The following is a 17,331-nucleotide window of genomic DNA, read 5'->3' on the forward strand; positions in this document are numbered from 1 at the left end:
GGTGACCGTGCGGTTCTAGGTGCTACACTCTGGAACCGCGGGACCGCTACGGTCGCAGGTTCGAATACTGCCTCGGGCATGGATGTGTGTGATGTCCTTAGGTTAGTTAGGTTTAAGTAGTTCTAAGTTCTAGGGGACTGATAACCTCAGAAGTTGAGTCCCATAGTGCTCAGAGCCACTTGAAACATTTTTTTTAACTAATTAGGCTAGCTAGCCTTTACATGACAGAAGCGCGGCTGAGGCTGTTGCTTACAACCAGCGCAGGCGGCATGAATATGCGTCATCGAAGAGCAGTATTGGCCACTACTGGAATATACAAAGACCGTAACCGATAAATGAATCTGAAGATGCGGTATATCTAGGATATGCAAATTACATAGTCATTATACAGGGTGTATCATAATTAATGGCGTAAACGTATACAGTTGAAAGTACACGATACTAGAAGCAAAAAAGTCTCAGTAAACATAGGGTCGAAAATGCGTACCTTAAGAGCTACGACCAATTTTTCATCTTCGATACTGTGAAACAAATCTCTTCTATTGTAAGCTCTTTGGTTTCCATATTTTGGGAAGTGTCAGTATGGACCAAAACAAGAAAAAATTGCCAGTAAACATGTGCTCTAAAATTCATTTCTTAAAAGTTATAAGCATTTGTTCATTAAAAGAGTTATGTTTCAAAGTAACGAAGATGAGAAAGTAACTCCCGTCTCCTTATTGTTTGTAATAGTTTTCCCAGTGACCGTCCTAGATCACTTATAGCACACTTCAGTCCGCTGTGTGATGTAGTGGATGACTTTTTCCGCTTTTTCTGTATGCGGTGTAAATCTTCGATGCTGTGCCTCCACCAACCAACCACCATAGGAACATCAACTGTTTGACCCCATTCAAATTCACTTAGCTCCGAAATAATGTACTCACAACTACACAGAACAACTTTCTGAAGACGTCTGACGCTTACAACGTACTGAGAACATTGCACACACGTCGTTCGTGATCAAGCACAACAGCGCAATCCTCAGGCTAGGCCAGCATCTGCATTTATCCTCAAGTTCGCATCTCTCGCAATGTTTCTATATTTTTGTTCAACCCCTGTACCTTAGCAAAATCCCGACTACTCTCTTACGAGTTCTAGCATTCTGCGTGGTGTCTGTTTGTTCTATATCGTGTCTCCCTACGACTTTCGCGCAACGACGCTCTGAGCGTGTTTTTAGGGAATTGACTAGTTTGAACCTGGGACCTGTTGCTGGTAAGGAGACGCCAGACCACACATGACATGTAGAATTCAGAAGAGTTCAGTGACACTAGCGATGATATAACCAAATACTTAATGATTTCAGCGTCAGCTCCCCTGCACTCCCTGTAAAAGAATCTTAATACTAACTAAATTTAGTGGAAGGGGTTCAAGGATTTCCTATTTTTAGTTAGCTGGTAAAATAACGTCGAAAAAGCAGTTAAGTTTACCATTGGAAATTTTATTCTACTCACAAAACATTGTTTATAAATTGCACTATTGATAAAAGGAAATGTTTTAATACAGGATGGTAAAAACCAACTGCGTTCAACAAAAATGTGAACGAATATTCCCTGAATGGGTTTCCAAGTTCTACAATTGATCGAAGGATGACCTATGCCACATCACATCTATAATCTAGGTTTAAATTAAGTTTCACAAAAGAGAAAACTATCAAAATGGTCTACAGTGACCCTCAATTATCTTTAATTACTTATCTAACTTGTCGTAAATTACAGTGGCTGATGTGGCTTCTCAATAACTATATAACAGAAAAATCATCGCGTTTCAGATTTTTACTTCAAGTGGCAAATGTGAACACCATGAGCTTTAATTGAAGATCGACACTAGTATTACGCAAAAAGGGGGTGTAACAGATGAGATTTCTGCAGTTCTGAGTGAAGCTTTATGCGCTGTTATGCAGCATCACGTGCGTTCATTACCTTGTCGGTGTTCGTCAGGGGGCGGAGAGCAGCACAGCTCCGCTCACCTCGCCGTCTCGGAAGCAACTCTCTCCTAACCTCTCCCTTACTACAATTTACCGAAGTTGGTTTTAAAAAAACTACCTGGCTGTGTTTTCATCTGACCAATCAGGGTCTCAATGTTAACCTTAAGCTCCGTCTACAAAAATTCTGTCTATCCAATGAGAAACGTTATACTTTCCGTGGTGGGGCAATGTTTTTAAAGTTTACAACGTAACAGAGACGCGAAAGAGTCTCACACTAAAACTTGCGGCTGGTGTGGTCCTTTTAGCGTTATCGTAAGATCTATTCTTCTGGAGGGCTCTATCTTTTAACATGGGCTGGGGGATGGTCCTGACGTAACAGAGACGCGAAAAAGTCTCACGCTAAAACTTGCGGGTGGTGTGGCCCTTTCTGCGTTATCGTAAGATCTATACTGTTCTTCTGGAGGGCTCTAGCCTTTAACGTGGGCTGGGGGGGGGGGGGGGGGGGGTGGTGGTCCTGACGTAACAGAGAGGGGTAAAATTCTCATGATAAACTTTGCGTCTGGGGTGGTCCTAGCGGTTAGCTGGCAACGTGGGTGTCCGTCCCTTATCGTAGGGCCGTCTAACTTAACACGGTTCAGCTCTCGGCTTCTGTTCTCGTTTCTCCCCTCGGAACTGCGTCTGTTTCACGGTGGGAAGGTATGACATGCATTTAGGCATTCTTGTGTTAGTCTGTGGTATTCCATTTGCTCACTCGTTACTCGTATTACTTTGGTTAATTTAATGTCACGATTTATTCGGAGCTATGTGACATACTACTGGATTTGATTATCATGTCAGGGTTTTCATGGAAGGTGTTGGATTTGCCTGACACCTTACAGAGTATCTAATCAAGACGTTACAAGGTATGAATACAATTAGTTCGTGTGAAAATGATCGAAAGTGTTTTGGATCTGTCACTTGTTTCCATAGTTTAATAGGACTACAACTGTGACCCTTGTGTTCCGTACCATCAGTTGAGTGACGACCTGCTGTTGCAACTAAGGTTCACCTATTGGTTCATCGCCAGCGTTTTTATTATTTCCATTCGAAACGCATATAGCTTGTAGGATATCTGCTCTTCATTAAAACGAAAGTGGCTTGCAATTCATCAAAGCTTCAAGCAGTGGCAAGATAAACATAGGAAATGTAGAATTGAAAGACATCATAAAAGGAAATTCCGTATGATTAAAACTATTAACAGGAGCCCTGGAGGAATTTTTGAGATCCCAACTGGAAAAAAGAGGAAGGAATTCACCTCAAGTATCATACATGGATCACTTTCATTTTGAAGATTTAATCTCTATTACTGTACTCCAATTAAAGTTATTTTGCGATTTACAGAGTGCAGTGGCGGCGGTGGGGGAGGGGGGGAGGTTGAAAGCGTGCTAGCCGCCACCAGTCATCAGGGCTACACAAGACGCTGCATACACCTACAAGACAGGCAACACATCAAGCACATAGCGGTCGATAAAGAACTACTATTGGATGGTGGCTGGTACCTACCACTCGACTCGGTAAAGTTTTAATTGCAAAGTCATTTTAACCGGAACATAAACGGGTAAATGGGTTCATGGTTCATGGGTGATGTTGGACACTGGCAGCTGCAAGCTTCCTGAGGCAGCAAAAATTTAATTTACAATATTTCACGTAGTTATTGAGCGAATTTCAAAATTTTAAATGCACTCATCATCTATTACTAAAGAGTTATAATCTTACATTAAAGGTTTAATACAGTAAGACAAGTATTAGAATTATAAATGCCTTGAGTCAGCATAAGTCACATCAGGAAATACGCGGACTATATTCATTCATTATTTGGGAATGAGAGCACTCGGTGATTTGGAACAATTTTTATTCATAATTTCAAACCTTTATAAAACTTGTTCGCACTTATAGTCCCCACAAAATGATTCAAGGAAACAGTTTACTGCTTACTAAACATTTCCTGTATATGCAAAAAAACTGCCGCATGGAGGCATGATGTTTTCATTTATCACTTATTTACTACTAACACTATTCGCAACACATTTTGAAGACAGTATCCATGTATACCACTGAATGTGCCTGCAAAACTATAACGAGGTGAGAAAACTTAACAGATAGCGATATGCATATATACAGATGACATAATATCTTGGTTAAAAGTCAATTCAGAGTCACTCTGAAACCTAACCAAAGAAGTAAACTAAAGAAAGTGGCGCATTTAGAAATAAAAAATGTAGCATAGGAAGACACCAAAAATGAACTTCAAGTTGAGATCAGGAATAGTTTCACAGTACTGCCGGAAACAGAGGACTCAGATGCAAATCAGCAGTGGGAAGAAATTAGAAATATGGTTACAAAGCCTGCAGGAGCAGTCCTTGGAAAAAGAGTGGCGAGGAAGAAGAAATGGTTCAATGAGGTCTGTGAAGAGGCGGTCAGCAGGAGAAAAGAAGCCCGTGACAAGTGGTTACAGTCAGCATATGATCAGAGCATTAGGGCAGAATCTGACAGAGTCCGAAGAGAAACACAAGCGGTATTGCGGAGAGAAAAGAGGAAGTTCGAGAGTGGAGTTATTACAGAATCAGAAGAAGACTTCCAGGGAAGGAGGATGAAGAACATGCACAAAAAGGTCAAGTGCCTCAGGAAAACCTATAAACTCACGGAGAAGTTCACAAAAAATTCCAAATCACGAAGAGGAAGGAAGAACCACTTCCACCCCTACAGACAACTGAAGGTTCTTATCGTCAGGTCAGGGAGTTCAAACGTCTGGGCGCAGTATTCAGATATGAACCATCCTGTAAAATGGAAAGACAGGCAAGACTACAGGGAGTTAATCGCTGTTACCACGGCCTTAATGCTCTCCTCAAAACCAGAAGCTTGTCAAGGCATTTCAAAATGAACATCTATAAAACTCTCCAACAACCAGTGGTACTATATGGATGTTCCACCTGGAGTACAACCAAGCAAGATCTGAACAGACTGATGAATTTTGAAAGGAAAGTCTTTCGGAAGATTTTTGGACCAATTTACGATAATAAGAGAGAAAATGGAGGATTCGTCACAATACAGAGTTGTAAGATATTTACAAAGAACCGGACATCGTGGCTATAATGAAGACACAACGACTCCAGTGGGCAGGGCATGTTGCTCGAATGCAGGACAACCGAGGCCGAAAACTGTACTCAACACCAAGTCAACCGGAAGAAGGCCCGTAGGAAGACCTGGGAGTCGATGGAGTGACTGCGTATCCAAAGACCTTCAGAGTGTCGGCCTGCTGGAAGGATGGCAGAAAGGATCCGAAGACAGGCTGAATTGGAGGCAATCTCTCAAAGCGGCGCGCGGTCCATTGGGCCTGATCACGTAAAGTGTGTAAGTATACTATCACTTATACAAGATATAAAAGGTCAGTGCATTAGCGCAGCTGTCATTTGTTCTTATATGATTTATATGAAACAGTTTCCGACGTGTCTTCACTTAAAACTTCCTTGCTGATAGGCCGTGGTAGAAATATAAAACTGTCTCCTGATGTTTCGTCTCCGACTGCGGGAGACATCCTCGGAGGTAAAGCGACGCCGCTTTACCTCCGAGGATGTCTCCCGCAGTCGGAGACGAAACATCAGGAGACAGTTTTATATTTCGACCACGGCCTATCAGCCCGGAAGTTTTAAGTGAAGACAATACCGGCCGTGAAAGCTTACATTGTAGTTTCCGACGTGATTATGCCTGCGCGACGGGAACTAACAGACTCTGAACGGGGAATCATAACTAGACGCATGGGACATTCCATTTCGGAAATCGTTGGGGAACTCATTGTTCCGTGATCCACAGTGTCCATAGTGTGCCGAGAATACCAAATTTCAGGTCTTACCTTTCACCATAGACAACGCGTTGGCCGATGGCCTTCATTTAATGACCGAGAGCGGCAGCGTTCACGTGGAGTTGTGAGAGCTAACAGACAAGCAACACTACGTGAAATAAGCGCAGAGATCAACAAGGCACATACGAAAAACGTATCCGTTAGGATAGCGCGGCGAAATTTGGCTTTAGTGGGCTATGGCAGAAGCCGACAGACGCGAGTGCCTTAGCTAACAGTACGTCACTTGCAGCGCCTCTCCTAGGTTCGTAACAATATCAGTTGGACCCTGGACGACTTAGTCAGGAGAGTTTAGATTATTGATGGTAGGGGTGAAGTGTGGCACAGACATATGAAGCCATGGATCCAAGTTATCAACAAGGCGCTGCAAGCTGATGTGGACTTCCTTTACACGGAATGGACTGAGTCCGCTGGCCCATCTGAACGGATCATTGAGTGCAAATGGTTGTTTGTCTAGTTGGAGACCATTTGCAGTCATTCATAGACTTCATGTTCTCAAAGAACGATGGAATTTTTGTGGATGACAATGCGCCATGTCACAGGGCCACATTTGTTCGCGACTGGTCTGATGAACGTTATGGATAATTAGAGCAAATAGTTTGGCCTCACAGGTCGCCGGAGAGGAATTCTATCGAACATTTATCGGACATAATCGAGAGGTCAATTCGTGCACAAAATTCTGCACTGGTAACACCTTTGCAATCATCGACGGCTATGGAGGCAGGATGTCTCAGTTTATCTGCAGGGACTTCCAACGAATGATTGAGTCCATGCCACATCATTGAGTCCATGCTATGTCGAACGAAAAGAGGTCCGACACGATATTAGGAGGTATCCCACGACTTTTTTCACTTCAATGTGTATCATTGTACGAAACATAACTCAGGAGATACGACGTCATAAACACTGAGATGCGTGAAAACTGGCTTTCGGTACAACGGAGCGCCAATTACCCAGACTATTACTCATTCGCTGTTTCATAATGAGAGCACTTAGTGGCTTCCAGCAAACTTTAAAAATAATTTGAAACCTTTTGTAAAATTTCTGTCACGTACATGCTTAACGTCAAATATTTGATATATTAACTCATTTGTAAACTAATTAGAAATTTGAAGCTTTTTTAAATATGACAATTTGATTCTTTAAATAATCGGGGCTTCGTGGTATTATCTTATTGCCTTCATTGCAGATGAACGTCAGGAACGATTAAAAGAACTTAGAAGAGTAAGTTAAAAAGCACGAGTCAAAATCGGGTTACATTTGACTAAAATAAAGTTTAATCAAGATACAGCAAAGAATACAGTAGACGCATTGTAGCCCAGAAAATTTGCTGAGTTTTTGTGCTAAGGGCTGTCGAAGACAACGACTATATGCAAAGAAAATAAGTAGAGGAAATCATAAAAATTGTCTGAAATGCTTCTGGAAAGTTAAACATAGTTTAAAAATAAACCACTAATGTATCTGAAAGGCAAGTATACAATCAGTCCGTATTACATGTTAAGAGTTATGGCAGTGAAACATGGACTTTTGATGCAAAATACGTTCGAAAACAACTGCACAGTGAGTGACTGATAGACGAAGATTGGGAATTAATAGGGGAGAAAGAAAACGACGAGACGATATTTGAGCTATAACGAAAATAGAATGAGGATGCGTTTGTTCTCTTGCCGAGTAATTGGTCAGTAGATGGACCTACAAAGACGTTTCTGGGTTTCTAGAGACAAGGAAAAGCCGAAGCGACGGCATAAGGGATCAATCGGAGGACGAAATGCCGGAGTGACATAGGTGAATAGGAATTATGGCTGTAATACAGCGAGAAGTTTGGTGTTTGGATAGCTCAGTCGATAGGGCACTTGTCCACGAAAGAGAAAGGTCCCGGTTCGGTATACAGTTTTAATTTGTCATGTGGTTTCAAAATAAAATCATGACATTATTGTTTGGGAGAAACTGAGGATTGTTTTCACTCATGTGGGGGGAGCTCTATATTATGAATGTCAATTTCTGTTCTCCTCTTTCATGCACAAAATCATAAGGCAAACTACGCTTTTAGTAACGCCGTATTAAGAAGTGGAAACTATACACTTTTATGAGGGAATTACAATCACCTATTTGGACTAAGTAATGAATGTCTGAAGCACTATACCAAATTTGCCGGCACTAGGTTCTGGTGGGAGAATAGAAACGATGTATCTCTCGATCTCTTACCTTTGTTAAGCTTGCTTGATGACCGGATGATTGCCCCACTGTCGAGATAGTGACTGTCCTTCAGCTGAATGACTCGATATGAATGGTATCTGATTGTACTCCAAGACATTCTGATAAGCTTTCCGATTATATATACCTTCTGACGAACAGAATCATAAGGTGCGTCTAGTTGAAAACCGAATGGTAAGCAGAATTTTACTAACATTTACAATTTTACTTTTCAATATCTAATTTAGTTACAGTGAATGATTGTAGTTATCGTATTTATGAGAGAAGCAGAAATTTCTGACGCCTCTGTTTAATACTTTCTTCCTGAAAAATAACTAAAAAGATCTTATTAGTTCCTTTGTATACAAAATATTTCTCCGACTGCTAACCAAGTGTGTTACGGTGCGAAAAGTTAACTGACGATCTTCATTACGTATCTTGTCTTTAGCTTTTTTTCTCATAGCAGTTGTCTGATGTATACCATCATCTTCTCAGAGTGACGGGATCGTAAAAAATGTTACGCAACAAGACGATATTACAGAGTGGCAATGTGGACAGTAATAATTACTTCAAAAGCACAAAAATTTTACTATATCAAAGAAATGAACGAGACGGCTAAACGCCTCTGGGCAATTTTGGTATAGACTACTAAATTTGCAAACTTTTGTAACAGGAAAGAGAAGAGTCGTGAAATACTTATTTTAGGCACTGGTTCAAATTATTTGGACACTCGTACCATCCGTGTTGTATGGCTTATCAGTTATATGGCTGCGAGAGGGCTCTACACAGAAATCTTCCTTCTTATACGTCGGCTACTGTGGCCAGTTTGACTGCTATTTACTACTGAAATTCTTAATTAAATTTATGTATCTTGAAGGTTTTACTTCTAATGACTTGACCACAGTGTATGCGACTGCGCCAACTGCGAAGTGGTTCACTGATATGAAAACGTAGCCTGCTACATCAGCTCAGTGTACCATGGACATTAACTGCTCTGTCGCACTTTATTCCGGCACGCTTCACGCTACTATCGATTCTGATCCGTTTGCGTCCTTATTAATAATGGTGTACGCAGTTCTGCTGGTTAGGAAGTATGTAATAGTACTGAACATTTAACTACCGATGAGCTAGTCCAGCACGAAATCTGTTTGTAGGACCTCGCAGGAGCAACGAAACTCCCGTGCGGTCGGACGTAGCTATTTTGAAAAGGAATTCAGTTACAGCAGTATCGTCTGTAATTAATGCAGGAATTTAAACCTAATTGTAAACCTAATGACGTGGAATTTATAGACGAAGTTCTACCACGACTAAGTGTCCCAAAGGGAATAGTATATTCCGAAGAAATCGTGTACTACTAGACCACGGATTTTAAGATCGTAAAATGTGCATTTTAGGTGCCTGAAGTATACTCTTCAGTAGCTCATTTAGGCTACATAAAACATAAGATAAGCCCTAAATAGTATTACGCATAAAAACTAAACAATGTAGAATACATACTGGTTGACATATGGACATATTGTTCAAGGAAAATCAAACTATACGTAGCTGCACAACACAGCAAACATTCTATTACTTTATTGTTCAAACTGATCCTAAACTTTTTGGTTTTTATAAGATAAAAATATAGTATAAAACATGTATAGCCACACGTTGAAATACATGTAATATGTAATTTAATAAATGCCTGATAAATCAGTGGTTTCATAGATTCAGACCCTAGTTGTTTTCACAGTAAGTAACTAAAACCTCTTCTGGGTTTTCTAGAGAACAACTAGGGCGCGTGTCTATCAGTATTAATTCTTATTCTGAAAAAGAACGTACTGCATCAGCGGATGTGACGGTGGTGTATTTCGGTTTCGACACGTGTTGGACAGGAATGCTGCAATCAGAGGAACTGGATTTTCTGCTAATTACGTTTGCTGCTGCGCACAGGTCTTACAGCCTGGTGTTCTTCTGTAAAACCTTTTGCATTTTTGCCTGTACTTTCTCTCCCACTACACTTGGTGCTTCATTAATTTTCATTTTAACTTGCTCCAGTAAAGAAACGTTCATAGATAGATCTCACTGAGCTTTCTAATTCGCAAATAATTCTTACCATAAATGTGTTGTTGGTTCTAATATAAGCCAAATCCTGTTGGACTGAGCGATCTTGGAGTAACTCTTTTGCTGAATTTACAAAGTTGATAGATTTCCATTTATCTTCTAGACTGCTGAAAGATACTTACTGTAGTCTTCCGGTGCCGCTAACCCCGTGCCCCAGCGGGTAACAGCAGGTTCAGATGGCAAGTGCAAGTTGTCATTTGAACGCCTGTATTCTTGATGGTGCCTCAACAAATTCTTTGTTTACAATGGAGATTACTTCATTTACCTTGGGGAATTGTAGCCTTACTTACTCTGCTATACGACTGGGTACCACGTGCGATACACGTTACAAGCAGCATCAAAGGATAGAATACATGAAGCAGTTGAAACGCTGCAACCATACATGCAGCGGCATCCACACCATTTTGGCATACCACGTTCATTCAACTGTAATGTTGCAAAGTGTGTAGTTGCTTAGTTTTTGCGAGTTGTTTGGAACAAATCCAATATGCCATTGATGACGCATCTGGGTTGAACTCATCATCAATCAAATTTGCAAAATACTGACAAAGACCGTTAGTAGAATCATCAACAGAAATCCATGTGCAAGACTTCCCATTATATTCTCGGATTCTGTGCAATGCGTCAGTGTAAGTTGAATGCACATAATTATAATTTTCACACAACTTTGACTCTGCAGGAACAGACAGAAGGCCGTTCTTCAAGAAAATCTTTGAAAATAGGATTTTCTAGTTATCGAAACCTGGTGTTCGCTGCCACAACAGCACGACACATCACGGTAGAATTGGTTCTGTTTGGTGGGTTCATCAGACGTCCCAGTCAAAAGCATTTGCTTCAATTTTGATTTTCGTTCTACATTTGTCTTACGTAATACTCCATCTGAAACATGGGTTAAGTGAGACTTTTTATCACTCGAAACCTAATACGAGAAAGAAATAAGATGTTATATAGAAGTGCGTATAAAAAGTATTCGACATTGTTTAGCGACACTGGTACACAATATTAGCAGAATAAAAAATAAAGTAAATATATTATACATTTTAGCAGTTTTACTTTTCCAACTATCCTGTCATTCACCAGATTTTTGTCACAACTCGAAACTTTAAAAAAAATCAAAACTTGATGCATCATTTTGAAAACATTTATGCTGTGTCGTATAGTTGTGACATTTTCACAGTCCTTAGTTTTCCTTTATATCAAAACTGAACTCAGCAGCTTAAAATAACGCATTTAAATTTTCAAATGTAGTATGCTAGTACGTTAAAAATTATTTTTCCTCAAAATGTATGGCATGGTCGTGCTTCTCTTCTTCTAGAAGAGCGTATAATATTTCTTCACCCTTTTATAATGCAAATACTATGCAACCTCAAGCCATCTTGCGCAGCTACAGTAAAAAAAGGCCCTGTTTTCAGCTCCCATGGTCTCAGACGTTTTTTTTAAACACCCTTGTTTTCACTGGCCGAATTTTTAATGTCGTTTACTATATTGCTCAGATGTTCTAAAACCAGATTCACTAGAGGACACACTTTAATGAAAGTGCTTCTTTGTGAGTGTTGTAACAGGTCCACGCTGAATCCAGAACTCACTTTCGAATAAGGCCCAAAAATAAAAATCCTCTTCCCTTGAAAGGGCACGGCCGACTTCCTTCCCCATCCTTCCCTAATTCGATGAGACCGATGACCTCGCTGTCTGATCTCTTGCCGCCCCCCCCCCCCCCCCAAAAAAAAATGAATCCAAACAAAAGTCCTCCATAACGGCCGGACATCAATGACCAACACAAACCGTCACTTGTTTATACCACTGCAAATTGTATTGAAATATAAATATGTCCAGAATCTCTAACAAACATGAAGCCTTTGTACTGTCAGTAATTACTTTTACAAAGGAGCGGGTCCTCCACAATGTTACTACCACATAAGAATTGTACGTAAATTTTGCGGAGTTGGTTTTAATAAAATTATTTACATTTATATAACGTAGACAATAATCAGTTGCTATTTCTGGTCCATTGCTAACAAACATGAGGAAATGTAACCATGAGTACTCCGTAGAAAGAGGTGCGATGTTTCGAGGTGGCCAGCATTGGTGCGTTTCAGTATAAAGTGCTACTTTATACATTAGAAGTCTCATGGGCTAGCGCTTAAGTGTGAGTTTGCGACCCATTGACAGGCTGACTCAGGCTTGTAAAGAGTGATCGGCTAGTTGAGTTCCATGTCTGTTGGCGGAAAATAATCATCCAATACCGGAGCACATTGCGCCTATTAAGTTTGCCCTTTCTTCACATCTGCTCTAGTGGCTTCGTCTTTCTTGGCTGGAGCTTGGAAAAAGTTGATGTGATAACTCTCCTGCAACACTAATCCATTTGCATAATTGACAAACCAGAGTTGTAGGCTTCAAATATTTATTCTTTGTTAAACGATAAACACTTTTGTCCACTACCATTCTCTACGCTCGCTACTCGTTTTATCGATATTATCTGCGATGTGCTTTATTGAGCACAAAGCTGACTGTAGATCAACATTCATACAGCGTTCGTGCAACCTTCGGAGCTATGTTGGTGATGCCTATGGTGGTGTTGATAGTGGGGCTGATTCTACAGTTTTTACTGCGCGACTGCAACCTTACGGATTTCGAAATTATCGTATTTCGTGTCCCGTGGACGTCATTTTAATTATTGATGAGGAGCAAATGCTGTACATCCGTAGAAGTTGATAGCTGGAAAGATAAATCAAAGGCTTCTATATAAGCGATGAAGCCTTGTACGTAGATGCCAGAACCGTATTAACTGGTGAGACGCTAAGATCGATCGCTGAAGAATTTAAATACTAGTTCATGTATAAACCAGACGTCAGATTACATTGTGCTGCTCATCAGAAAAACGGCATATCATTCTTTGAAAGAGAAAAGGAGTTAACGGGTCATTATGCGATTCGAGAGTTAGGGAGAGATGATAATTTTCTATAGTGGCCTATATACAATGATGCATACATCGGTATCTTGCAAGAGTAGGAATTTCACCGACCAACGTACGTAATCTGATGGTACCAGTAACATATGTGTCTTGTAAAACAGAGGTCACCCAGTCTTGGTAGGAGCATGGGTGTAGGCCTTCAATACGCCTGTGTATTCATAAAAATGTTCGCAGGAAATGTTGTACTTATGTTAACGAACTGTGTAGTCTATGCACCTCATGTGCTTATGAAATACAATTGAGATTTCCAAAAGAACTGATGAGATGCCTGTATGGATAGGCTGCCAAATATCACATATAAAAATGAAAGCAAGATTTCCAAAGAAACGACACGCAGAAACAGACGTCCCCATTGATTTAATGAGGATAACGCCGTAACAATGACAGCTCAACAACATTTTAATGAACGGTATTGAGTACACTGGATTGGCCACCGCGAATTGTCTGCTAGTAGATTTGACTCCACTCAGTCTTTGTCTATGACACAACCTAAAAATTAAATTTAATTCTGAATTACTCTTAAACAATCGTTTGACGTCTTCTACCAAATAATTTTATTTCAAGACGTGTTACGACACTGCTGCTTACACAAAATTGTAGACACTTGAATTTGACTCGATCGCACTCTGAATCGCGTGTCAGCAACGCCGAAGTAGAAATCACGAGGAAAAAGTCATTGAACAAAGTTATAATTTACTACGGAGCCACTGGCTATCTTCAAAGCACTTGAAATATATCGATACAAAATGTCTCATTGTCGTCGGTACATCGTCTTTTGACGACGTGTTGTGGCCGAAACGCGTCAGGAAATTTATAAAATATTTCTGGTCCAGACAAATATATAATTAAATTATATAATAACGTCTATGACAGTTGCATTTTTTGTGTTTATTCGATATATTTTCACAACTACCTGTTCCCAGATCTTCGGGTGATCAACTCCTCCACCTAGTTCACCACGTATCACAACAACGTAACAAACGTTATACCTCGCTTTACTACTCGATGAACATCGCTGAAACCTACAACAGTGTATGGTAGTCCTGGTCTTCTTCTCAAACTCTACTTCTGTGAGTTAATAATTAATACAACCATCTAAACACCTCCTTTATTGCCGGCCAACCTACCGTCCAGTTATCCCCTCTTACGACTTATAAAGTTCCCACTTCTTCTCAGATACCTCGAATTCCTTCGTCTGCATTATCTTTCCTGTAAACTCGATTCCTAATACCCTAATGTATCTCCCTCCCACAAAAACCTTTAGTAACTGCAGCAATATTAACACTACATATTGCCTTCTCCGCATTTACAAAGACTTTATAGCCTTCCACAGCCTAACTTTCCTTAGCAGTCCCAGACCATGTAACTTTCTCCGAGATACACGCTTTCTGTCAGCCATAACTTCCACTTCCCACCCCAGTAAAGCCTTTCACCTCTTCTTTAGCTGCCCAGCTGCAATTATTACAGCCCCCATCCCTACTACATCCAAATACTCATAATACATCTGTTAGTTCGTTCACTTGTACAGCCCAATACCTTTCGTATAACATTTCCCAAACCAACGAAGTTACCTAGTCCCTCGGTTGCTGCAGATGATGGGTAGAGTGCTGCTACTTGTGGTCGCCCTGGCGACACTGCTGGCGTTGTGCGCCGCCGCCCCCACGGACAACCGCCAACGGCGCCGCCCCACGTTTGACTGGATGCTGAGGAAGCTCCGTCCCCCACAAGTCACTTCCAGGGCTGGCATCGAACAGCTGTGGTTCGAGCAAGTCTTGGATCACTTCGATTCGACCAACACTGCAACCTGGAATCAGGTACGTAAATCGCATAAGGCGGACATCACGGAAACGTAGTTCAATGTATACCTGTTTGGGGCCGTAATGGAATTCGATAGCTTTTTAAACGACGAGTACAGTAGTACAATACCAGTTAATGTCAATGGTCAAACTTTTCAGTGAAATATCTGAGAAATTTTCTTAAGTTGAAAGGGAAGGCGGCCACAGTGCTCTTGCTGTCTAAACATCACCACGTGCCAGGCTTTATCGTTGTATTCAGAAGAAGATAGGCCTTTGGCAGTGAAATAAAACAGTATTTCCTCGAGGCCCTACTTTATACAACAAAGATACACGATCAGCTAATATTTTTCTACAGGGAACTGTATGATAAATTACAACATATCAAAAGAGACACAGAGAAACTATTTGAAATACGCGCGCGTGTGTGTAAGTGAGCAGCTTCTGTGGAAACAAGAAAACAATTGAAGGACTTGATACAGAGGCAGAGCCTGACATGAGAACTCCAGTGCAGGTGTTCACTCCGCAAGAGCTGAATCCAGTGCATTTATCAGGTATTTCTGCGAAAATTTCAACGCAACATTAACAAGCGTTGTACTTCTCTGTTCAAGAGCTTTTAAGTGCTATTAAAAATATAATTTTACATTAAAAAATACTTGCATCAGTGTCTGTAGTTTTATTGTATATTCAATTCTCGTAACTCTCGTATCAACAGAGATATGGAAACAAGTAAGTTTGTTAGCAAATTTACTTTTTAAGTGGAAGTATAAAAAAGACTACATATACAGGATTTTAGAGTGGAGGTAATAAAAAGTAACAAGCTTTCATTTACGCCAGAGGAAGGTTGTTACGCTGCTGATGCTCAGAGACGATGTTTGAACTGCCGTGTGATGAATATTGTTTTACAGACGATGCTAGATTCGTATGGATTTCTTCTTGCTATGGGAGACGGAGCGTTTGGTGTATGAGATAACAACAGTCATTCCAGATGAGCAGACTGCCTTTTTGGTTGAAGCTGCAGCCATTATTTGTAAAAGACCTGGTTGTTCTGAGTGTGTTAAACAATCATTAGCAAGCAGACGTCAGTTTTGCGTCAATCTATTCGGACGACATTTCCAGCAACATCTCTGAAACAATTTTCATCACTCAGCAGTTTAAGCATCTTTCTGATGACCACTAGCGTTAAAATCGTCATGGGCTCATATTGGGGAAATGATGGACATGTGACATTTTTGTTACATAAAAGTTCCTTTTTATGTCCTCCAAATACACAAATTGTATATATATATATATATATATATATATATATATATATATATATATATATATATATATATATGTGTGTGTGTGTGTGTGTGTGTGTGTAGTGTTAAAAACTTTCATAAATACCAACTAGTCAGCGATGATTATACAAGGTCCATTCAATAAATAACTGGAAAAGTCGTATAATAAATACAAAACTTTGCCAACGTTTGTGCTTCTTTGTTGTTTTTGGTGGTGTCGTAGAACTATTACCAGATGGGGTTGGCACACCTGCCACGTCAATAGGATGCTGGAATCAGTGAAACAAAACGGCAGCATCCTTGCAAGTTTGTACCAACGTGGAGCAGAGGAGTGTCGTTAGATTTCTGTCAGCTGAAGGGTTGAAACCAATCAAAGTTCATCGTCGGATGGTTGTGGAATATGGTGAAAGTTGTCTGAGTCGAACATAAGTGAACGAGTGGGCAGATACGCTTAAACAAACAAGTGTTCACGATTCGCCATTCCTCGACGCTCTGTCGGTACCGCCAAGGAGAATAACATTGCAAAAGTTGATGAGTTGATACGGGAAAACAGGCGTATTGCGGTGAATGATTTTGCAGCAACAATGAACATTTGTGTCAGGTCAGTCCGCCATACTGTTCATGACGTACAGATGTTCAAAAAAAGTGTGTGCCGGATGGGTTCCTAAACATTTCTCATCCGAAATGAAAGACAGGCGCATGGATGCGTGTAGGGAGCTTTTGCGATAGAACAAGTCTGAGGGGGAAGCATTTCATAACTGTATTGCAACGGGAGATGAAAGCTGGGTGTATTTTTACGAATGGAAGCAGGCTCTAGAAGAGAGGCAAAATAAAAGAGGGTGCGAACTGAAAAAGTGCTGGTAAGTTCATGTAGACCTGTAGATATTGTGATAATGAACACCACAGTAGGCAGTTAAGTCGAAGAGGAACGGACATCTCTAAAAACGTCCATCACAGAAGTTTGGCAATCATAGTTGCAAGATAACTGTGAAGAAATTTTGGGTAACAGGAGAATTACTTCCAAGTTCAGGAAACGACAAGAATTATAAGTCAATGATTAAATAACCAGGAAGGGCAAAGAAACTACAGCTAAATATGTACTTGCGATATGAGAAGAACTCGAAAAAGAAATG

The 17,331-nt window shown here is 40.5% G+C and overlaps 1 protein-coding gene across 1 annotated transcript in view; it reads left to right on the top strand.

Moving 5' to 3' along the window:
* Positions 1-8,213: 8,213 nt before the first annotated feature.
* Positions 8,214-17,331, top strand: part of LOC124613030 (putative serine protease K12H4.7) — an 85,345-nt gene continuing 76,227 nt past the window's right edge. The window contains exons 1-2 of the mRNA XM_047141598.1: positions 8,214-8,243; positions 14,715-14,936. Of these exons, the coding sequence (XP_046997554.1) occupies positions 8,241-8,243; positions 14,715-14,936 (225 nt within the window). The 5' untranslated portion in view covers positions 8,214-8,240. The remainder of the gene's footprint in view (positions 8,244-14,714; positions 14,937-17,331) is intronic.

Source organism: Schistocerca americana, chromosome 4 (assembly GCF_021461395.2).
Source record: "Schistocerca americana isolate TAMUIC-IGC-003095 chromosome 4, iqSchAmer2.1, whole genome shotgun sequence".
NCBI classification, from domain to species: Eukaryota; Metazoa; Arthropoda; class Insecta; order Orthoptera; family Acrididae; genus Schistocerca; species Schistocerca americana.